Source organism: Marmota marmota, unplaced genomic scaffold, assembly GCF_001458135.2.
Source record: "Marmota marmota marmota unplaced genomic scaffold, marMar, whole genome shotgun sequence".
Classification (NCBI taxonomy): Eukaryota; Metazoa; Chordata; class Mammalia; order Rodentia; family Sciuridae; genus Marmota; species Marmota marmota.
Window position 1 is genome coordinate 23972030 of NW_026000016.1, and position 24201 is coordinate 23996230.

The 24201-nt window shown below is 34.4% G+C and overlaps 1 protein-coding gene across 2 annotated transcripts in view; it reads left to right on the top strand.

Moving 5' to 3' along the window:
- Positions 1-6: 6 nt before the first annotated feature.
- Positions 7-24201, top strand: part of Wdr26 (WD repeat domain 26) — a 43210-nt gene continuing 19015 nt past the window's right edge. The window contains exons 1-7 of one of the 2 annotated variants that reach the window (XM_015483597.2): positions 7-248; positions 2155-2254; positions 2355-2459; positions 8332-8468; positions 12595-12692; positions 13900-14056; positions 20098-20236. In XM_015483597.2, the coding sequence (XP_015339083.1) occupies positions 2174-2254; positions 2355-2459; positions 8332-8468; positions 12595-12692; positions 13900-14056; positions 20098-20236 (717 nt within the window). In that variant the 5' untranslated portion in view covers positions 7-248; positions 2155-2173. The remainder of the gene's footprint in view (positions 249-2154; positions 2255-2354; positions 2460-8331; positions 8469-12594; positions 12693-13899; positions 14057-20097; positions 20237-24201) is intronic. The other variant, XM_015483598.2, reaches the window with a different exon arrangement.

The following is a 24201-nucleotide window of genomic DNA, read 5'->3' on the forward strand; positions in this document are numbered from 1 at the left end:
CTCCTGCCTTCCGCCCCCTCCGCCGCCAGCAACAATAGCAACAGCCTGAATGTCAATAACGGGGTTCCCGGCGGGGCGGCCGCCGCAGCCTCCGCCACCGTCGCAGCTGCCTCCGCCACCACCGCCGCCTCCTCTTCCCTGGCCACCCCAGAACTGGGCAGCAGCCTCAAGAAGAAGAAGCGGCTCTCCCAGTCAGATGAGGATGTCATTAGGCTAATAGGACAGCACTTGAATGGCTTAGGGCTCAAGTAAGTATCTCTTGCCGGCAGCTGATGATGGACAGACCGAGGGACTGAGGCCACAGGGGAGGGGGGGAGTGGGAGAGGAAGGCTGGAAAGAGCTTGCTCAAAGAGAATGCCGCTGGACACGCAGAGCCCAGTACAGAGGAGGACACGGCCCAGACAGGCCCACCCGGGGAGGAGGAGCAGAACTGAAGGGAAATCGGGGAATATCAGTCAGTCTGACAAATTGTGGGACTAGCCGGGCAGTTGAGGGGTTGGGGAGCGGTAGTAGCAACCAAATAATGATCCCTCCCCACGCACCTTCAGAGCTTAATTGTCTGTCAATAAAGACAGATGCGGGAGTGTGTCTCTGTATGTGTTGGGGGAGGGGTGGATTAGAGCTGGTGGAAATAATGAACCTTGGAGGATTTGTTTTTCAAGTATATCTCAGAGGCATCTTTGTGGGACACCTCCCCACCCCCAACCATGACAACAACCCAGGCAAACTACCAATCAGGAAAGACAATCACCTACAAGTGTTTATGGAAACTGGGGGGCTGGAATAATTTGGAAAGAAGTTGAATAAATCTGATGGGAATAATGAAGTAAGATATTGTGTTGATGTCATTTAAAGGCCCATATGTGTGTGTACAAGAGGCCTAGCACTAGGCTGAAATCCCAGTGTAAAAATCAAGATGATTGCCTCTGAAAAAGGAACATCTGAACTGGTGAATTATTTGTTTCCAAATACAGTTTAAGGGGCCTTGTGTAACTAACACAGGATGAAGATAGACAAGAGGTTTTACCAAATCCCACCATTCTGTATACACACAAAGAAAAATTAAGAGGGTGGAAGGTAGGATTGGTGGGAGTGCCCTGAAGCCTAATGGAGGAGCCAGAATCGGAATGATATGAAGGGGGAAACCATGCAACAGTTTCCTAGCTTCAAAGCATAGATTAAAATAAACTCTTAGGTTAGCCAATATGTAGTTTTGTACTTATGGATTTGTTGGCGAGTTGGGAGAAGGACCACACTTTCTGAAAATGATTCAAGTATTTTGATTCTCAGGCAGATCATTGCACTATTGGGTTGAAAAATAAGTAGAACTGAAGAAAGCATTGCATTGAAACAAAATGTATAAGACGGATAAATGGAGTTCTTAGATTTCAAAGTATGTGATAGGAGAAATTACATTTGATAAATCTTTTAAGCTCTCAAAGAGAACTATATTGTAGGAAGATTTCACTTTATTCCCCAAGGAAAAGGATTAGTATGAAAACAGATTTTGTAAATGCTAACAGAACATATTACTGAGACAAGAAGCAAGCTGACAGCAGCAGGAGGAAATAACTCGTGACTGTTTGGAACCTACACCATAGTAAATTTGCTATTTTTAGTATAGAGAGAAAGGAAATGTTTTTTGATGCTGGATTTATTTTAATTTTAGAGATTGACCTAGTAGAATTTCTGTGTGAACATAATATCTGGGCGGAAGACTCTGCCTGACAGGTCATCTATTACCTGTATGGTACTAAAGATTTTATCTTTCAAAATGTAGAACCATCTGTAGTATCTCGCTCCTGGGATTTTGTTGGTTTGTTTTGCTTCATTTATTTGACCAGTTGGTTAGAATACATTTTTAGAAAGTTTATATACTTCATTAAAATTCTGATATATTACATTAAATAGCAAAAGTAGAAAGAACTTAATTCTGGCTTCAAGATTTTTAACTTTACTAGAAATAAATGTAGGTTGCAGTTTTAAAATCAAGTTTGTTCAACCAAGCACATCAAACCTTTTTTTTTTTTTTTCTCCCCTTCACGGTGAGGTTAGCTTAAAAACTTTGCAACTGTTTTCATAGACATTAGCTTATTTGGAAGAGTAAAACCCTGAAGTTGGTCAGGTCTTTTTTACACTGTATCTCTCCTGCAGCCAGACTGTTGATCTCCTCATGCAAGAGTCAGGATGTCGTTTAGAACATCCTTCTGCTACCAAATTCCGAAATCATGTCATGGAAGGAGACTGGGATAAGGTAAAGTAGGGCATATAGAGCTGTGTGACTGCTGCTAAAATTACATATTTGATGTACATTTTATGACATTTCTGTTTTTCTTTTATACCAATTTTTGCAGGCAGAAAATGACCTGAATGAACTAAAGCCTTTAGTGCATTCTCCTCATGCTATTGTGGTAAGAGGCGCACTTGAAATCTCTCAAACGTTGTTGGGAATAATTGTGGTAAATACACTTTTGTTCTTAGTTTCACATTTATGCTTATTTTAGTAGGTTATTGATAACTCTAGGCATCTGCCTCTTATAAAAGATAAGGCTTGAAAGTAATTAAATTTCATATAATTAAATTTGTAAATAGGATGAGTTGACTATGATGTTTTAAGTATGAATAAATGTGTCATTTGAACCTAGTTTATTAGTTAAGGTTTACAAAAATTATATTGAAAGACCTTCATGCTTTCAGTGCTATTAGTAGGAATTTTACATTTATAGAGTTAAGGATAATGTATAAGTTTATAACTACTCAAAATATTGAATGTGCTGGTTAAAGAGAAAATGTGTTTGGGAGTGTATATATCCATAACAGCCTTATAAAGCTGGTACTGTCTTTTTTTTTTTTTTTTTAATTTTTGGGAATTATAGTTAATTTAAATCAACACCATTGGTGTACTCACCATTTTCTGTCCTTCCATTCTGAGTGATGTGAATTGACAGTGTCAAAGTTTATATAATATGTATCACTCTGGGAGAGGGTTTGTATGCAGATTTGACCATTGGGCCTTGCTTACTGGCCTTATTTCCCTGACAAGATCAATTTAGTAGTTTACCCTGTTCGCCTCTTCCATAAATTTTAACAAATTTTTTATACTAATGGGCTTTAATTCTTTAGTAGATGTTGGTGAGAGAGAGGAGGGAAGAAGTTTTTTCTAAGTACTGGTGATTAGAAACCCTGAAGAATCAGCTGCTAGCTGGTGGCTGCTGGCTTTTTAACTTCTAGCTGATTCATTTGTTGTCAAAAGCAGTTTCCTGTCCGGTGGGGGAGGGAAATAAGGGGAATAGGAAGTGAAGTAGGGAAACCAGCTGTTTGTTAAATATTAGTAAATGACTGTTAACACTTGGGTGTTTTTTTTTTTTTTAATTGGGTCAAACATTAACCTTTTTCTATAAACTTAATAGAACCTGATGGGTTGTTTTTTTTGTTGTTGTTGTTTTCCTTTTTCAAAAACCTTATTACAAAAGAGTTTTCAAATTCTTAATATCATTCTTTACAATAATATGATCCTAGAAAATAGGCTTCAGGTGAATTAAAGATGCAAACACATATGAACAAACATGGATTCATTTAAATTGATCAGTACATTCTATTCTTGCAAAATACCCAAAGATTAAAAAATTTAAACCACCTATCAAGTCAGATGATTTATAACTTAGGGAATAATCAATTCTGCAATAATATTTAAAAATAGAAGTTAAAATAGTTAAATATCTATATTCAAAAGGATTACAGTTTTTTTAGTAACCAAATTAGTTTTCCCAACCAGTGTTTTTGTGATTTAAAACTTAATGATATTTTAATTGAGCAGTTTTTCATACATTTTTGGTTCTAACTGAATAAGCTAAACTCAAACAGTAAAAGGGCCAAAATAAGATTTGGGGTTCCCTTCCCATTGGGCAAGTTAGCACTACTTACTTGATGATCCATAAAGAACTTGCCTGTGGACTGTTTTAAAAATAAGTGTATATGATTTCTTAGAGGTTGTTTTCCTTACCCAAATTATACTTGTAATTTAGTAGTTAAAATTTTAATGGACTCACTTCCTGTTTTTTTTTAAATTTGTTTATAGTAATTTGAGACTTCTATATTGGATTTAGATTATGACTCTCATTAGAAACCTTCATTAGAAGCAACATGTAAACTGAGGAAAGATAGTTGTAGATAATAAGGAGGAATCCTTTCTTTTTACAGCCTGTTCAGTCTGTAGAACATTCTAGGATCTAATAAAAGATGAAGATTAAATCTCTGGCTGAGCCTCACACCATCAAACTGTTTAGGTATTTATACAAAGAAAGGGGTTCCAACTTTTATCTCACTTTCGGCATTGATGAATCAATTGCTTTTAAAAATTCAATTCAGCAGTTTTTGAAGTTGCTCTTCACCCTTCTAATTGTATTCACACTCCTCTCCCCCACCTCATCTCCAGAAGATAATCTAATGTAAGCTTAAATTTGTAATAATACCTTAGAAGATAACTATTTGGATTTTTTAATATAATTATTTTAATTGTATACTCAGACACATTTGATGACAGTCTAGACCAAGTTTGCACTTTATTTTTTAAACCTGAATGTTTTTATTGACCCAAACTATTCACCTCATCCTCATTTTTAAATGGTTTTCAGTCATGTGATATACTAGGAATAGCAGAAGTTGCTCCGGATTTTCTGGAAGCTGACGTTATGAATCAAGTTTTTAGTTTGGATTCAAATATGCATAGCCATGTCTGAGGAATTTGAATGGATATTTGAGACCAATAACAGAAAAATTCTGTATATTTAAAAAGGTTGATTTTTTAAATTTTTTAATATAACAGGAATATGTCTAACAAAAATGTTTAAATGTTGACTTGACGTACAAAAATTAACTAGTATAATTTAAAGTCAAAAAAGAGGAGTTTTAAGAGCCATGACTTAAATATAATTCATTTCTCATTTCCTCAGAGTCATGATTTAATTGATATAACTTGCTTAGAACTTTATCCCAGAATTAGGACCATTACAAATTTAGGAAACTGCCCTCCATAACTTGACTTTTTGTATATAATTTCCTGAGCTGTTCTTCCACATTAAAATTCATTCTGACAGTAGGAGAGAAAAGAATGAAGAGTCCAAGCATGGGGTATGAAATGTATGAGGCAACAGCAGAATTTGCAATGTGAAGCTGTCAATCTATATCCTAGTCATTTATCAATTTCTGGATTTTATTAGATGTTAAGAGAAGGAAATATTGCCAGGCCCAAAGGTGTTGAAAAATCATTTAAGAACAGAAATAATCTCTTAAGAGGTCTAATTTGAAGTTAGAAAAGATATAAAAAAGACTTATTTAACCCTCTTTTTCTCATTTGTTCTTTTATTCTTCAAGAAGCTAGTGATCTTAAAAATAAAGTTTATAAGTTAGTAGGGTCCTGTCTTCATCTAAGCAAGCTTTTATTTTACCTCATTTTAATTAAGTAAATAATTAATATTATTTTTGAACTAAAAGGTCTTTACTTTCTTGTTTTTTAAATAATTTTTTGTTGTAGATGGACACAATATCTTTATTTTACTTATTTTTGTGTGGTGCTGAGGAGTGAACCCAGTGCCTCACAAATGCCAGCTCTACCACTGAGCCACAACTCCAGCTCCCTTATTTTCTTGATTATACTTATGTTTTTATGCTTTAAGTTTGGGGAGATAAAATACAGATTTGCTCCCCATGCTTATCATGTATCAAATGCTTAAGTTGAACTGATTTTTAAGAGAAAAATCATTTCCTCTTTCAATCAGATCTCCAGCTATATTTTGCTAGCAACATGTCAATTGCATAGTACCAAAATCTGATGTCTATTTGAGGGTATTCTTTATCTAATCTGGAAAAATGACTCAGAAATGCTCTTGCACTACTACTTTTATAGCATTCCCTGTACATACAGAAATAGGTGTTTATGTCAGCTTCTGTCAAAGTTTTAGTCTGCCGTTTGCTTCTCTTCTGCCCCATAGAATGAAAATAACATGTTCAGTCAAGCTCTTAGTGGGAAAGTAAGGGGGAAATAGCATTTGGAGTACTTCCCCTACACACATTGGAAAGGGGGAAGGATTTGTCCTGAATTAAAAGAAAGAAAGAAGTCCCCTCAAATTCTGTTACTAAGAAAATTTAGTGAAGAAATTCAATCTATCTGGCCAGTTCCACATGACATTTGAATGAAAAAATTTTGCAAATAGATATGGTTCTCATGTTTAAATCAGAAATACACTAAACTTTTGACATTGTATTGATATATGGAAATATATGAGCTCTTCATTTATAAAAAGTTGAATTTTTTTTTCCAGAAGATAAAATGGTGAGGATATCCACAATAACTTCAAATATAAAATCCTTTTTTATTGTTTTTTGTTTTTGTTTTTTGTCTAGTTTTTTGTTTTTCCTCACCTGATGAACTTCAGAGTATTTTTTGTTTAACATATAAAGGTTAAGTTCAGAGTACATGTACAGCATCATACTTTTCAAGGCACCTTGGTAATTAGTCAGATTCATTAATCTATCTTTATGTGTAAATTTTATGTGTAATTTTCCTGGGGCTATAGGATCTTGTCTCAGTTTGAAATTTTTTCTGTACTTTAACTATAGATGTAAGATTAGATCATTATCAAACATAAGCAACTTGTCTTATGAAGGATGTATTTAAATGTTTACCTAACATATATAAAAGGTTTTATTTTTGTTTGCTTTCTCTAAAACAATTTTATAAGCTTATAGTTTATGCCTTTAAATACTTTTTAATAGAAAATCTCATAAAACCAATTTATTATACTCTTAATTCTGTAAATATATGGTAATTTCTCTATACTATTTTGTGACAGCATTTTTTTAAAAATGAGTTTGAAGTAAACATCTTAAGAAAAAAAACTCTAACTTAGGTTTTTATTTTAAATGGACTTAAGATCTTTAGAACTATACCCTTTGGAGTCTCTAAACAATGAACATTGTCTACTTTCTGACTTTTCTACTTACATTGATTGGCTTGCTCAAGTATCACAAGTAACAAATATGATGAAAGGGTCCCTCCTAGCAGTAGTCTCTAATTATGAAGTTTAAAAGAAGTTTTAATGTGGAATTCACAGATATGATATTCACAAATATTTTTCCTCTCTAGTTAAAAGCTGCTAAAATTGTGATGATAATCACTTTCAAGTAAAACATTAAATGATAAAATAACATTAAAAGAAATTAAAACAAAAAAAATAGCTGGGCATGGTGGTACATGACTGTAATCTCAGTGACTTGGAAGACTGAGTGTAAGAGGATTGCAAGTTCGAGACCAGCCTCAGCAACTTAGGGAGGCCCTAACTAACTTAGCCAGACCCTGTCTAAAAATAAAAAGGGCTAGGGGTGTAACTCAGTGTGATAAATCGCCACTGAGTTCAATCACAAGTAAACAACCCCCCCCCAAAAAAAAAAAAAGACATGATTGGTTCTGGGGGGAGGGTGTTAAAACTAAAACACATTTCAGAAAAAAACTAAATGTGAAAGTGCCTCACAGCAAGCTAAAAAAAAAAAAGTGATTAAATATTGAACATTTTTTAAAACCTTTAAGTTCAAGGTAGGCATCCTTTTATAGCTGCCTACAAAGAGAGTAAGAATGAGCTTTTGTACTTGCCTGCTTTAGTCATAGGAAGCTCAGTATTTCATATATCAACCTCTAGTTCATTTGTTAGATATTGTTTCTTACTTTCTGAACTGCTTAATTCATCTTTTACATTGTTTTGGGTTTTTTGTTGTTGTGTTAATAATTTTTGTTTTCGTGGTATGAGGAATCAAACTGAGGGCTTCAGGCATACTAGGCAAGTGCTCTACACTAAGCTACACCTTTAGCTTACCACATCATGGCTTTTAAATCATTCTTCTGTTAATTGGTTTCTCTCCAGTGTTTTCGAAGCTTGTTGCATAAAACCCTTCAGTACCTTATTATAAAAGTCAGACATTTTTAAAAAGCAAATTTGGAATTCTTGGAATAGTTAAAAATTTTAATACAAGAAATAAAATTCTGGAGGAACATGTAGGATAGAATTCATTTTTTTCCTGCGTTGATGAAGCCTTGGTCACTAATGGTCTTGTCTGGTTTAAGAGTCAAGGCAATTTTCCTAAGATGTAAAATTGAGCAAAATCAGATTTAATCTACTATGACTCTATTAAGCTACATATTTTGAGTCATCTTGAAGCTTTATAAAAATACTTTCAAAGGGCATAGTAGAATGGTTTCTACTGTTCTGTTTAGGCACAAACATTTTCTGAAACTTCCATCAACTTTTTTCCCCTGACTGCTGCTTTCTGTCATGTCAGAGGATGAAGTTTTTGCTGCTGCAGCAGAAGTACCTGGAATACCTGGAGGATGGCAAGGTCCTGGAGGCACTTCAAGTTCTACGCTGTGAATTGACGCCACTGAAATACAATACAGAACGCATTCATGTTCTTAGTGGGTAAGGAAGCTGAGTTTAAGACTCCAGGTTGATGAAGAGGCTATTTTTACAAAAGTTACCATTGGCCAAAGTAGTAACATTTTTTCATGTGAACATCTGGAAATTTGGTGGATAAATTCATTGATGTGTGTACAACCTATTTTTATCATCCTAGAAAGGAAGATATATAAATGGGTGAAAGAATAAAAGCAATAAGTAATGCCTGTGAAATGCTATTTCAAAATTTTTACAAACTCTGTGGCTTGGATCACAGTAAACAATGAAGTGCATACAACATTTTTTGGTATTGAACCCAGGATCATCCTACCTCTGAGCTACATCCCCAGCCCTTTTTTTTTTTTACTTTTTATTTTGAGACAGGGTCTTGCTAAGTTGCTGAGGCTGGCTTTGAACTTGCAATCCTCCAGCCTCAGCCTCCTAAGCCTCTAGTATTACAGGTGTATACCACCATGCCTGGATAATCCTTTAAATGTTAGAATACCCAAAGTCTTGGTTCTGGGTCCCTCTTCTTTTCTTGTTCTATAAACTTAGAAAAAGTAATCTTTCTATAATATGCTTTCATGTTCCATCTAAATGCTAACGGCTCTTAAATATACCCTGTCATCTGAACTCTTAATAGCCTACTTAACAGTCTCCACTTGGATTTTAATATGTATCTCAAAGTTATATATTCAAAACAGAATTCTTGATTGCAGTTTTACTTTCCACCCATGCCCCTACAGACCTAGTTCATGTTGCCTCTAGTAAATGGAAGACCCAGTTGCTCAAACAAAAAACTTAAGCCTTATCTTTGCTTTTTCTTTGTCTCTTAACTTTGACACATATGGCCTAATTTCAAAAACATTCCAAATATGTCCATTTCTCTTCAGCTCCACAATTTCTATCCTGGTTAATCCTTAAGATTCAAGTCTCTTAAAATATTATAGTAACTTCCTACCTTATTGAATTCCTTAAGCCCTTAACCATACATATTTCACATAGCAGCCAGAAAAATACATAATAAAACATAAATTAAGCCATTTTGCTCCCTTGGTTAAAACCTTTCCCTAGCTTTCTGGAACATTTAAAATGAAACCCAGAATCTCTATTTAAGCACACAGAATCCACACCCCCATCCTTTCTTGCTTTTTCTTTATTCATTACTTTCTAGTGACACTAATTATTTTCCTTAACTTGCCAAACCTTAAGTCATTTGCACAGCCTGTCCCTCTGTCTTAAATGCATTTCTCCTAAGCTTTGGCTACTAGTTCCTCAGGTCCCAGCCCAAATGTCCTCTCTTGCAACTGTCCACTGTTTGTTGTTGTTTTGCAATATTAGGGATTGAACCCAGGGGCATTCTGTCACTGAGCCTGTACCTCTAGTCCTTTGTATTTTATATATACATATATATATTTTTTTAAGTTGGTAACCTTTATTCATTTATTTTATTTATTTATATGTGGTGCTAAGAATTGAACCCAGGGCCTCATGCATGCCAGGCAAGTGTGCTACTACTGAGCCACAGCTCCAGCCCCAACCCTTTGGTCTTGCTAAGTTGCTGAGTCTGCCCTCCAGTTTGTGATCCTCCTGCCTCATTCTCCCAATTAGCTGGGAATATTTTTCTTTATAGCATATTTCACTATGCTGTCTGGCCCCAGCATCTAGAGAATATCTAATACATAACAAATTTTTGGACCAAAAAATGGGCCAAGGAAGCAGATCGTTATTTTACAAATAAGAAAGCCAAGTCTTAAAGAAGTATCAACCCAAAATAAAACTAATAAATCAAAGAGCCAATTCTCAAAACCTGGTTTGACTTATTCCAAAGTCATAAGTCTTGAAACAATAAAATTCTGCTAGATATTTTGGTATTGTGGTTGACAAATTACTTTGTTCTGATTATCTTTTTTATAAGGTATCTGATATCTTTGTCACCTAAATATCATTCACATGATGGATTTATTTTGTCTGCTCTGATAACAGAATTTATAATTTAGTATTTAGCTTTTATTCTAAAGTAGACATCAGTGTCAAGTTTATTCCCTGAATTTTTGACCAAGGGATGACAAGATGTGGAACTGGGATCAGAATTCTTGATTTCTTTTTGTCTTTTCATTTATACTATGTGACTTTACATAAACAGACATTCATTTAAAACCTCAGGTTTAATTTATGTTTTCCAAAGGGCACAGAAGCAACCACAGGTCACTTTTGCAAAGTTTAAAAAGTTTGTGATTTTCCCATGCAATTTTTTTTTAATGTTACTTATTTTTTTATACCTTTAAAAAATTATATAGGGCTGGGGTTGTGGCTCAGTGTCAGAGAGCTTGCCTCTCACATGTGAGGCACTGGGTTCAAATCCTCAGAACCACGTAAAAATAAATAAACAAAATAAAGATATTGTGTCCATGTATAACTAAAAAATTTTTTAAAAAATTATATATGTGTGTGTGTGCATATATGTGTGTGTGTATGTATGTATGTGTGTATATATATATATATATAATTTTTTTTTTAAATGTGGTGCTGATGATTGAACCCAGTGCCTCTCACATGCTAGGTAAGCTCTCTACCACTGAGCTACAACCCCAGCCAGCTCTCACCTCACCCCACCCCCACCCCATACAATTACTGATAGTGGATAGTAAATTAGCCCAGAAAGTTATTTTAGAAACAAAATTTTCACTTATAAAACTTCTGATTGGGTGTTTTTTTGTTTTGTTTTGGGCTTTTTTTTTTTTTTGTACAATTATTCGCACTTTTTTTTGTTTTGTTTAAAGTAAGATCTTTTCATCATCTGAGTCACTGTTATATACTATATAGCAAGAGAACAGATAATTCTGTTGGGTAAGAAGCCATTAAATTATTTGTACTCTTAAGTGAGATAAGTGTTTTGCAGTTGAGAAGGGGGCACGCCTGGCATCGTGGCTCGTGTTTGTAATCCCAGTTACTCAAGAGGCTAAGGCAAGAAGGTCACAAATTCTAGGCCAGCCTTGACAATTTAGCAAGACCCTGTCTCAAAATAAAAATTTAGAAGAGCTGGGATGTAGTTGAGTGGTAGAACATCCCTGGGTTCAATTTCCATTATCAGGGTGGGGGAGGAATACAGAAAGTAAAGGAAGTGACAATGCTCATATTAACTGAGAGGTTTCTGATACCTATCATTTATTGAGCTTTGCCCATACAGCAGGTAATACAGCAAGTATTTCATATACTTCATCTTAATCCTAACAGCCCTGTGGAATAACCTTTTTACAAGTCAGATTTGTTTGGCAGAATACCAGACAAAACAGCAAGAGAGTTAGTTGCCAGGTCTAATTTCCATGTTTGAATCAAGTGCCTTCACTGCTTTTATTCTTAAATTCCATTCTTAGAAGAGCCAGAACCAAGTTAGAGCCACACAGCAGGGGACTCTTATGTATTCTCCAGAATCCATGAACTTCAGTGGTTATGCCACTTTGTACATAGAGTGAGTCAAAAAATCCCAGATTTTGTGCTCTAGGGTTTCAGTGCCTTTCACAGGATGACAAGGATGTTGTCTATTTATACCATTTCTTAAGTGATTATTTGTTATAAACTCTTGAAGGTATGTTGTTTTTTGTTTAATTAGTGTAAATATCATTTAAGGGTTTTTTTTGTTGTAGTTAATGTTTTGGTTTATTGTTCAGAAGCCATGAAGTTAGCAGTGGTTAAAAGTAAGGCCTGCCATGAGAATGCCTAGGTTTCTACATTACAGTTTGTCTCTTTACCCAACCTCCCCCCAGGCTAGTTTTGTACGTAGATTACTTCATTTATAGAAGTAGAATAATAATGGTGCTTATTTCATACAGGATTGTTTTGAACATTCAGTGAAACGTGTCAAGGGCTCAGAATAGAGCCTGGCACACAATGAGAGCTACATATACATAATTTATAAGAGTAAAATCTAATGGATAACAGTAGTATTGTATATTTAGCTGTAATTATTGCATTACATTTTAGTAATTATATATAGATTCCAGATTATATGAATGAGTTAGGTCCACTGTAGAAATTCATTCTTGATATGTATTAGTAAAAACTGGATAACCAAAATATAGTCAGTATTTTTAAATTATATTCCAAAGAAAAGGGTTTGATGTTTGTTGCTTTCTCTTTTGATTTTTAGGTATCTGATGTGTAGTCATGCAGAAGACCTACGTGCAAAAGCAGAATGGGAAGGCAAAGGGACAGCTTCCCGATCCAAACTGTTGGACAAACTCCAGAGTAAGAATCTTAATATTCGCTGCTTTTTTGTTTTCTCTAAGATTAGAAATAGATATTATAGATCAATTAGGAAGATCTATATCTAGACATACTTTTTTTGAGTGCTTATAGAAGATGATGAGAATCCATTGAGAAGTCCTTTAAACCAAAGATTTTCAAATTATCGTATCTAACCTCAGGAGTCAGTGAGAGGGTGCTTGTCCCAGAACAGTTTTCCTTTTATTTGTATTATATAGTGATGCTTTTCTTAAGTTTCTTTGGAGGAAAAGTACTATGGTTAGAGAAAAGTATGTAAACCACAGCCTTAAGCCACAAGCATTTTCAAGTTTTGTTGATTTCAATACTGAGGTCGGGAATTTTTTTAGGTACATTGTTTTATTCTTACCCCACTGTGTTACATAACTTTGTAGTAGGCACTTCATTTTTGCCATATCTTTGTGTAAAAGACCTTCTCTTTGCTTAAATTATTATGTATTATTATGTAGTTTTTATGTTGAAGTAGGGGTAGAAATCCTGAGAATCAGAAAACCATGAGTTTGGAAAGGAATAGGTATTGAAGGAATAGGTTGTTATTGATTTCAAAACACCTCAGCTGGGCTTGGTGTTGCATGCCTGTAATCCCAGTGGCTGAGACGGGAGGACTGTGTTTGAAGTTAGTGGGGCAATCCAGGAAACCCTTTCTCGAAATAAAAAGGGATAAGAATATAAAGCACCACCACCAGGTTCAATCCCCAGTACCAAAAAGGGGGGAAAAAAAGTATTACCAGTTATTATCTGAATTACCACAGTATCCTTGGCATTAGGAGCCATTTGATGGGAACTAGAACTTAACCTGTTCCTGCAGTTTGACTTGCTAATTGGAGTGTTTTTATATGACTGACTTCCCACTAATACACAATGATCATTAGATTTTCTTTTGATCATCTTATACTTTTCTTTGTTTTTGTTGGGGGTTTTCAGAAGATTCACCTACAAAATAAAGCCCTCCTACCCAAGTGTATGCCCATCTAGTGGCATCATCACTGTAACTTTTGATAAATATTCTTAGAATTCACATTATATCACACCCTCTAGAACTTGTCTGTTTAAGAAACACAATATTATTGAGATAGGGACAAGTACAGCAGATGATGAGTAAATGTCTAAATTAAAGTTTACGGTTTATTATTATTTTTATTTCTCTTTTTTAAAATATCTTTTATTAAAGCCTATTTACCACCATCAGTGATGCTTCCCCCACGGCGTTTACAGACTCTTCTGCGGCAGGCGGTGGAACTACAAAGGGATCGGTGCCTATATCACAATACCAAACTTGATAATAATCTAGATTCTGTGTCTCTACTTATAGATCATGTTTGTAGTAGGTAAGAGAAAAACTTCCTATATTCTGGAAAATGCTAACATTTTTACAAACACAGTTTTGAACTTTTCAATAGAACGTATTCTTTTTTAGAATTTTACCCTGTAGCTATATAACAAATTGTCTGATTTAGCATTTGTTCATAAGTAAAGCTAAAACTACTAAAATTGAAAATTAAGAAAAATTTGTACATGCCTATATAGTAAACTATATTCAAGATCAGAAATTGGAAAGCCAATTTTTTCTCCTCTTTCTTTTCTTTGGGTTTGGTTAGTCATTTTCTGTATCTAACATAGTTTAACTTTGGCCCATTATTTTCTGGCTATAAAGTTCTGTTTAGACAAGAGATATTCTCAAAATAATTAGAATAATGGTTATTAACTTTCTAGTGTGCATTTTGGTATTATACTTACCTACATATATAACCAAATTTATAAGAATGCAGGCTTGTCTTCCAACATCAGGAGTATTTTGATAAAAGTCTCCTTGTATTTTAATAATGATCTCCAAAATTAAAGCAGAGCTTTAATTTTAAAATACTGAAAAACAAATTGGTAGTCTATCAAACTAGGAAGGAAATTACTTTGGTTCTGATGAAACCAGACAGAAAGGGGAACAGCTGTAGTACACATGCTACATTGCTTTTAGTAAAGCTCAATCAAAGACCTAGAGAAAGTAGCATGACTAAAAAGGACAAAGGTGTTCATGTGCCACATGTGGTAGCAAACACAGGTAATTCTGACTACTCCAGAGGCTGAGGCAGGAGGATGGCAAGTTTAAGGCCAGCCTGGACAATACAGACCTTGTGTTAAAAATTTTAAATGAAGAGGGTTGGAGGGGTAGCTCACTGGTAGAGTAACCCTGAGTTTCAATCTCCAAAACTAATTTTAAAAAAAAAAGGCATGTGTGACAGCTTTGAATAAACAAAGAACTTCTGAATAAACATAAAATACATCTGTACTTTTGTATAAAATAATATTTTAGATAAGCATAAACTACTGTTTTTGGAGGGTGATTGGTATAGGGGTGAAACCCAAGACCTCATGAATGCTAGGTAAGGACTCTCCCATTAAGCTAAACCTAAGCCCCACAACCCAGTTGGGGATGTCATTTTGACCCTAGTCTCCCCACTTAAAATTTAAAAAATAAAATTATCTGAACTGTTGGTCTTAAATTAGAAGTATTAGTCATCTCAAAGTATTAGATTATTACTTGGTACATCTCTTAAGTATTCTAACAAAGTGACTAGAGATCCTTTTCACTCTTTTTAAATATTATTCTTTGACTTGTTTGAGAATTTTTAAATCTTTCCATTTAAATTGAAAAATAAGAAGATAATTGATTAAAAAGCTATAGTTTCATGTTTCATAGTTCTTTTAAGGGTTTTGAGAACAACATAAAATGAAAGCGGTTGTGGCCTCACATCATTTTCGTGGTTCATAAATGTATTGCTGTGATAACTAGAGGCATCAGAAGGTTAAGAGCTCACCTTCCTGTTTGGAGACTGAAATGTATGGGAATGTGGTATGCATTTTTCCCAATTGCTTTAATTTTTCTATCAGTACCTGTGAAACTAAATGATAGTGAATACTTACCTTAATTTTTTTCTGTCTTCCAAATTGGGTCAGGTTCTCATAATCCAATGTAGAAAGCATTCCAAGGTTTTACATAGAACTGAAAGAGTTGTTCTTCAGAAATAACCATTGGTAGCGGGGCTTGGTGATGCATGCCTGTAATCCCAGCCACTTGGGAGGCTGAGATAGGAGAATTGTGAGTTCAAAGCCAGCCTCAGCAACTGTGAGGTGCTAAGCAACTCAGTGAGACCCTGTCTCTAATAAAATGCAAAATAGGGCTGGAGATGTGGCTCAGTGATTGAGTGCCCCTGAGTTCAATCCCTGGTACTAAAAAAATAAATGAAGTATTGTGTCCATCTAAAATGGAAAAAAAGAAAGAAAGAAAAAAACATTGGTAGGACAGTCTCTTTTTTTTTAGTTGTTGATGGACTTATTTATTTATATGCAGTGCTGAGAATTGAACCCAGTGCCTCACACATGCTAGGCAAGTGCTCCACCACTAAGCTACAGCCCCTGGACAGTCTTTTTTTGTAATCTTAAAACAAACAAAAACTTTTTGCTCCTCATAGTTACTACCACCATATCTCCCTCCTTCAGAGCTAAAGTCTTGAAATCATTGCCCAACTGTGCATTTACAGAGTTCACTTCTTTACTTTTTCTTCACTCCAGATTTCTGTAACGCAGCTAACACAACATCAGAACAGATGCTGATGTTGATGTAAAACAACCTCTTTATCAAATTCATTGGATACTTCTAAGCTGTATCTTGAGCTTTCTATAGCATTTGACCATTTTGCTTTGAACCTTTTTCTTCTTTGATTCATATTCCAGACTCTTGGTTGTACTCCTGACTCCTCCTCAGGTTCCTCCTCTTTACCTCTCCCTTTAGTTAGTGTGTATTCCAGAGTTGTTTCTTTTCTCATCTTTCTCTATTACTTAAGTTATACTTGTGTGGATCCAGTGACTCATAGAAATAAACTAGAGCTACAGAATCCTCCTAAGTTTTAGACCTAATACAACAATTTATAATAACAAATATTTGTTGCTCAAGTATTTTAAGCACAGCATTTTCAAAATCGAACTTCTTTCTTGAATTCTCTGTGAGGATCTACCCAGTTTCCCCATACCTGAAACGCAGGAGTCAACCTGAACTGTTCACTCAAGTTCAATTTTTCAAGATGCTAAGGGGGTGACCTAAGGCATTAAGTCAGTATCTGCAGTCTTGAGAATGAATTATACCCTTCATTGCTGAACTAGGAAAATAGAACCTGAATTTGATTTAATTCTTAGTATTCAGTTAGAGATCTTCAAAAGAAGAGCTGATAATATTTATCTGCTTTACTTTCTTCTAGAAACTAGATTTTAGCATTGAAATTAGAAAACTATTTTCTGAAGTTAAATTTTAGTACTGAAACCTAACCCCAGCTTTTGTCTCTTCTCTCTGGTGTATAAAGAATTGATTATGAATAACTAAGTTAGGATGTTTTTAAAAATCCTGATCAACATTAAAAAGTTTTCTTTAGATATTGCATATAATTTCTGTTCTTCACATTGTTAGTATATACATACTTGAGGCTGAATTTGACCAGTAAACAGTCATTTACTTAAAAAAATAATTCTGTGGATTTTTTTTTTTTTTACCAACAACCAATGGAAGGATGTCTATAGGTAGTTTTTATAAGTATTAATTTTTTAGTAAAGGATTGTTATAAAATATAGGTACATTTTGAAGATTCATTTGGTTAAAATGCATTTTAATCAGTCTTATATCAGAAGGTACTGCTTTTAACATCATCTTAAGTATATTTGATAGCAACAGAATATTAACTATCACTTGTATATACCTAAAAATAGGCTTGTAGTAAATTGGGCTGTTATTAGTCTTTTTAAAAGATTGTTTAAATAATGATAATAATGATGATTTAAATGCCACTTTAGTGATACTCAGGTATAACTGATTGTCAGATTAGATGACTTGTGCCTATAATTTTGATTATGAATCAGTCCTTCCTTAAAGATATTTTACTACCCTGATTCAGATACTTTTTACTCATGATCAGTTTAAGCCATTTGAATTACTTGATTGGAATTTTATCCAGTCTGAAAAATATTATTTGAAAGTAACAAATGCAAAGAAAACTGGCCTTGCCATAGGTTCAAACCCTATTTCAGGTCAAATATGGTAGTGCATACCTGTAATCACAGCAACTCGGGTGGCTGAGGCTGGAGGATCACAAGTTCAAGACCAGCCTCAGCAATTTGGTGAGACCATCTCAAAATAAAAAGGACCTGGTATATAGCTCAGTGGTAAAGCACCCCTGAGTTCAATCCCCAATTGTGGCCCCCCCCCCAAAAAAAACTGTTTCACTTCTTTATCATTTTTATGGTATCTGCTGAACTTTTTGCTTCTTTGAGCCTCACAAAAACCAGGATGATAGAATTTCTCTTACAAGGTAGTTTTGAGAACTAGAAATGTTGTATGTAGAGCGTCATACACAGTGTTTGGCACCTAGTATGTGCTTAATAATGCCAGCTTGTATTGCTTATAATTCAGGTTAGAGTAGAATAATAGTTCACTTAATATTGATTAAGGTTAGAGTAGAATAATAGTTCATTTAATATTGAAGCAATTTGTAGTTAATCTGAAAGGTTAAATCAGCTTCCAAATAGGCAGCCATTGAGGCAGATTGCCATTGTCATATGTGCCAGGTAAAGAATAGTAATATATTTTAAAATATATTTATTACCTATCAGGTTGATGAATTGTCTAAATATATCAACATAAATAAATATATTTTTTAAATATGTGTGTGTGTTTTGTGGGAGTTTGTTGTTTATTTTGAGATAGGGTCTTGCTATGTTGCCAGGCTCAAACTTGTGGATTCAGGCAATCCTCCAGCCTCAACCTCCTCCTAAATTCTGGGATTCTAAGTGCATATCACCATGTGAGGCCTCTAAATGATTTAGTAGTTGGAGAAAAAATAGGGAAGAACATTTTTTAAGATAAACTTAAAATTTTAGATACTAATATTTAAGTAATTTTTTAATAATACAGAGAATTTATAATGTAGTTTGAATGTCCCTTATCCAAAATACTTGGGACCCAAGAGTGTTTTGGATTTGAATTTTTCATATATCTATCCTAAAGGTAATTCTGTACAATATTGAGGTCAGGGATGGAAGTTTCCACTTGTGTTGTCATGTTAATGTTCAAAAAGTTTCAGATTTTGGAACATTTCAGGTTTATAGATTATATAGGGAGTTATGCTATCCAAACAGTAGCCACTAATTGTATGTGACCATTTAACTTTAAGTGTAAAATAATTCAAATTAAGTTCTTTGAAGTTACTACCCATATTTCAAGTTGTTTAATATCTATATGTAACTTTGTTGGGCAGCACAAGTATATAGCATTTTCACTGTCACAGAAAGTTCTATTGGACATTGCTAATGGGCAGATTGAAAAAGGATGAAATGATTTTTTAAAGTGAGTAGTTAATGGGAATAGTCATTCTTAAACTTTGCCTTTTTAACTTGTTAGACTTAATCATAAGTCAGGAATTCTTTGCTCTTACCATATAATAATAGCTGCCGTTTATGAAGTACTAGCTAAGTATCAGACTCGATCTCCATGCTTTATATTCATTATCTCATCCTCTTATATCCTCTTTATATAAGGAATTCTGAAAGGCAGGCACCATTATCTTTATTGTTGGAAAATTGGGATGAGAAATTAAATAAAAATTAAAGAATCATAGCCAGTAAGTGGCTGAGCTAGTTTTGAGCATATGTCAGATTCCTTCCCCATTCTTAATGTTTTATTTAAACTATGGCAGCCCCTGCATATATTGTACTTCTGTGCTCCTCCAAAAATAATACCATTTATCTCACTTTAGTATCCAATGTATTCCAGGAATTTTAGGTGTTTTTTCTAATTCTTAAAAGAATCCTAAGAACCTTGTCAGATGGATATTAATCTCCTTTCATAAATGAGAGAACTGAGGCTCAGAGGAAGGAGTTACATGACTTGCTAAAGATATTAAAGCTTGTGACTAAGAAGGGACCCAAACTCTTTGTCATGCCTGTTCTCTTTTCATGATACCAAGTTGCTTTTCTAATTAAGTTTAACTGGGATTTTATAGTTGAAGATGTTATGTTATTCCTTTTCTGGAACAACAGCTAATGCCATTCAAGTTACATGATCCCTTATTGTTGCTTTTATGAACTGACTTAAATCAGATCAAATAATTATCAAAAGAGGTGGGAAGAACTAAATTTTAAGTTGAAGCAGATTTAGATTACTGACTCCCACTAAGGTTTCCTTGACTAAAAGGTTTCTGTATTTTAACGTGCCAGTGTAAACTTGATTCTTAAGATGTGCAAGTGCATTCATATTATATTTCTAAAGTTTATGATGTGATCTCCAGAAATGTTTTGAAATAATGATTGTGTGTGGACTTCTTTGTTTTAGGAGACAGTTCCCCTGTTATACTCAGCAGATACTTACGGAGCATTGTAATGAAGTATGGTTCTGTAAATTCTCTAATGATGGCACTAAACTAGCAACAGGATCAAAAGATACAACAGTTATCATATGGCAAGTTGATCCGGTATGTATTCCAGTATGAATGGTTAGATTATAAAAGAAGATAATTTTGAATATAACTCATTGGTTACCTATTTTAAAGTGTGCAGGTATAGGTAATATTCTTTTCCAAGTGCATTTTTTATCATATTTATTACTTCTTACCTCTTCCTGTGTTGTTTAGATAATGTGTAAATTAATATTCTTTAAATTGTTGAGTGTTAGGTACTAGTGATAGGTAAATCTGTATGCATTATTTAATTTAATTCCCTGAATAACTCTGAGGTGCTAATATCTCCTGTTTTCAGGAAACTGAGAATATCTGCTAATTTGTGTGTTAGCAGTACTTTTTATAGATTAATACAGTGTCCGTTCTGTTATAAGTTAGAAAAGACTTAATTACTGCTTTGCCTTTTAAAATCCTTCGTTATCTTGCAGAATTCATGGATCTTGTTGTGTAAAACCTTTTCCCAGTGGTATATATGAAAATATTGGATACTGAATTTAAAATTCTGAGTTCAGGCTAACATTAGATCTACAGCCAAGCACAGTGTGCACACCTGTACTCCTGTACAAAATGGAGAGGCTAAGGTAGAAGGAGGATAATAGGTTTAAAACTAGCCTTGGTGAGTTAGCCAGGACCCTGTCTCAAAACAAAATGGGTTGGGAATGTAGCTTTGTAGTAAAGCACCACTGGAGTCAATCCCCCGGTACTTAAAAATAAATAAATAAATAAATATCAGATTTATCTTTGTTTATAACCAGGTGACATACAGATTTTCTTTTCTTTAACCTGAACATTTACTGAGTAATCAGAGAAGTACATGATTGAGGAGCTATACTTGATTTAGGAACTGTTCTTCTAAAATCATGAAGTAAATAAACTCATTTTAAAGTTTAGAATTAAAATATGATATTAGCTCAGGATTAAGTTTTGGGATCACTCCTATGTTGAAAAACTGGATAAAAGCCATAAGGGAAATAATTTTTAAAAGAATCAAATTCGAGAGCATACGGCAATTCTTATACCTGTGATATGCAATGAATGATGGGAGGTAAGGTACATTCTTTAATATGAAGCAGGAATTGGGAGGGGGGGGATTTTTTTGTTTGTTGGTTTGGTTTGGGTTTTTTTGTTGTTACCATATACCCCTTTGGCAGTCCAGCAAGCCTACAGACTCTGATTTCTTAGGAAACCCAATTATGCTGAAAGATAGTTATCATTATGTAGAGAAAGAAGCAATATAATAACACAATAAGAGCAGCAGATCTAAAAACTGCCAGAATTTTAAATTAGTGATGGGCATAAATAATATCATAAATATATATAACTATAATATTATATGAAAATAATATTGTAAATATTTGTAACTATTATATGAAAGTATTTGAGTTTTCTTTAATGATAAGAACCACATAGGGGCTGGGATTGTGGCTCAGCAGTAGAGCGATCATCTAGCCACATGCAAGGCCCTGGGTTCGATCCTCAGCACCACATAAAAATAAATAAACAAAATAAAGGTATTGTGTCCAACTACTTCTAAAAAAATAAATATTATAAAAAAAGAACCACATAATATTACTAATTTATCATATTACCTAATATGCTACCTAGTACTCCCTCTGCTACCTAATATAATATACTAACACTATTTTGTTAATTGCCCTCATTAAGATTGAAGAAAATGGTGAATTTCAGGGTGTTAAATGAAAATAGAGATTTGTCTTTTTCCCATTTAAGTGTTCAAAGACCCCTGAGTATATCCCTAGACTCTTCCTCATACATCCTAGCATAAGAACCCCAGTAAAGGGGATATAAGTTTAGAAAGGGAAATAAAATGCAATGAAGTAAGCATCATACTAAATACATATGAAGTATTATGAAAAACAAAAGGAGCTTCATAGGTGGTAGTACCTCATTAAAGCCTGACAGTATATCACATAGGTAGAGAAAAAAAGAAAACGTTCTAGGAAGAGAAGGAACATCTCTTATTTTCTCCCACTCCAAAAAAGAGTAGAATCAATAATGTCAAAAAGTGGGAAATAAAACTGAGAAGTGGGATCAAATCATGGCCTTGGAATTCTGTTCTAAGGAGTTCTGTTTTCACTTAGTTGTTTACAAGGTATCTGAAAAGGAAGGCAACAATATCAAAAGGGTGCTTTATTAACTTTTTTCCTGGTGGCTATATATGAAAGTCCCCCTTCATTTAGCATCATAAAATAAGTGCCTATTGTACTTTTGCTTTAGACAGACTAAGTATATGTGATAAACCATAATTGTTTAATAGTGAGTGCTCATAGAATTAATTCTCTAGAAACTGGACAGCTGAGGAAAGTAAGAAAACTAAATCTTAAATGAAGTACGGGATAAAGAACTGTTTAAGCAAAGGTAGTTAGGAGTGGCCCTTGGGTGAAAGAAAATATGGCTTAGCATTTGGGCAGCTTGGTGGAGGAGTTTTGTGTAGACTGAGATTAATGAAGCAAGTAGCAGCAGATCAAGAAAGATCTCTCATGTATCATTCCTAAGGAGTTTTTTTGTTATTGTTTTTGCTTTGTTGTGTTACTGGGGATTGAACCCAGAGGCACTCTACTGCTAAGCTACATCCCCAGTCCTTTTTGTTTTTTGTTTTGAGATAGAATCTTGCTAAGTTGCTGAGGGTCTCTCTCAGTTGCCTAGACTGGCCTCAAACTTATAATACTCTTGCCTTTGTCTCCTTAATAGCTGGGTTTACAGATATATGCCAGTATGCCTGGCTGGTGTTTTATTTTTTTAAGGGATAGAAAAAAAGAGAACCATGAGATTTAATCTTATGTGATTCCAGTGCCTAGTTTCTTCTAACGGTTTTTCTTAATTTTGTCCAAAAAATGAATTTCCCAGCTGGTTATGTTGGTGCACACCTGTAATCCCAGCAGGTTGGGAGGCTGAGATAGGAGAATTGTGAGTTCAAAACCAGCCTCAGCAATGGTGAAGGGCTAAGCAACTCAGTGAGACCCTGTCTCTATATAAAATACAAAATAGGATTGGGGATGTGGCTCAGTGGTTGAGTGCTCCTGAGTTCAATCCCTGGTACCAAAAAAAAAAAAAAAATGAATTTCCCCATTCCCCACAAAATTCAAGCAAAATCATATAAACTCCATGTGAATAAATTTGTATAAAGACATCGTACTTGTGAAGGTATATTCTTGTTTTCCACTTCATCTTTAATAGGATGATTTTTTTTTTCATTAAGGTACATGAAATAAATAAGGTGGGCTTTTGGGGGTTTGTTTTTTGTTTTTCGTAGTCGTAGATGGACAGAATACCTTTATTTTTTATTTGTTTATTTTTATGTGGTTCTAAGGATTGAACCCAGAGCCTCACGTATGCTAGGCAGGCGTTCTGCCACTGAGCTACAGCCCCAGCCCTGAAAAAAAGGCTTTGAGTTAAATATTTCTAAAGTAGTTAAGTCAATTTAGAAGCAAATTTTTTTATTGCTCCAAACCATTACTATAACTCAGAGTTTATTCCTGGAAGATGTTAAGCTAGTCAGAAATAGTAAATGTTGCATATCACTTTGACCTAATACTGTCCATCTAATAGAAATACCTCGTGCCCATTGCCTCCTTCCCAAAGAATCAGAAGTAGTTGCATTATTAATTATTTAATTCTGTCAAAATAATGGATATTTGGACTAGACAATTATATGAATGATAAAATTAGAGTCCCACCGGTGAAGAAACAGAACATAGTAAACATAACCACTTCTCAGTGACATTTAAACAAGGGAACCACCTAACTTTATCAGACTGTTCCAGACCCATTTGTAACTGCTTGGATGTCATTGGTATTGCAATACCACTTCCACCACCACCCATTCTGGCTACCAGGCTCAAAAATAAGCTCAATTAGTCTTTACATCAAAGTCTAAAACTTAACTCATTTCTTTTCACCTTTAGCCAAATCCATCCTTCCTTCCTTCCTTCCTTCCTTCCTTCCTTCCTTCCTTCCTT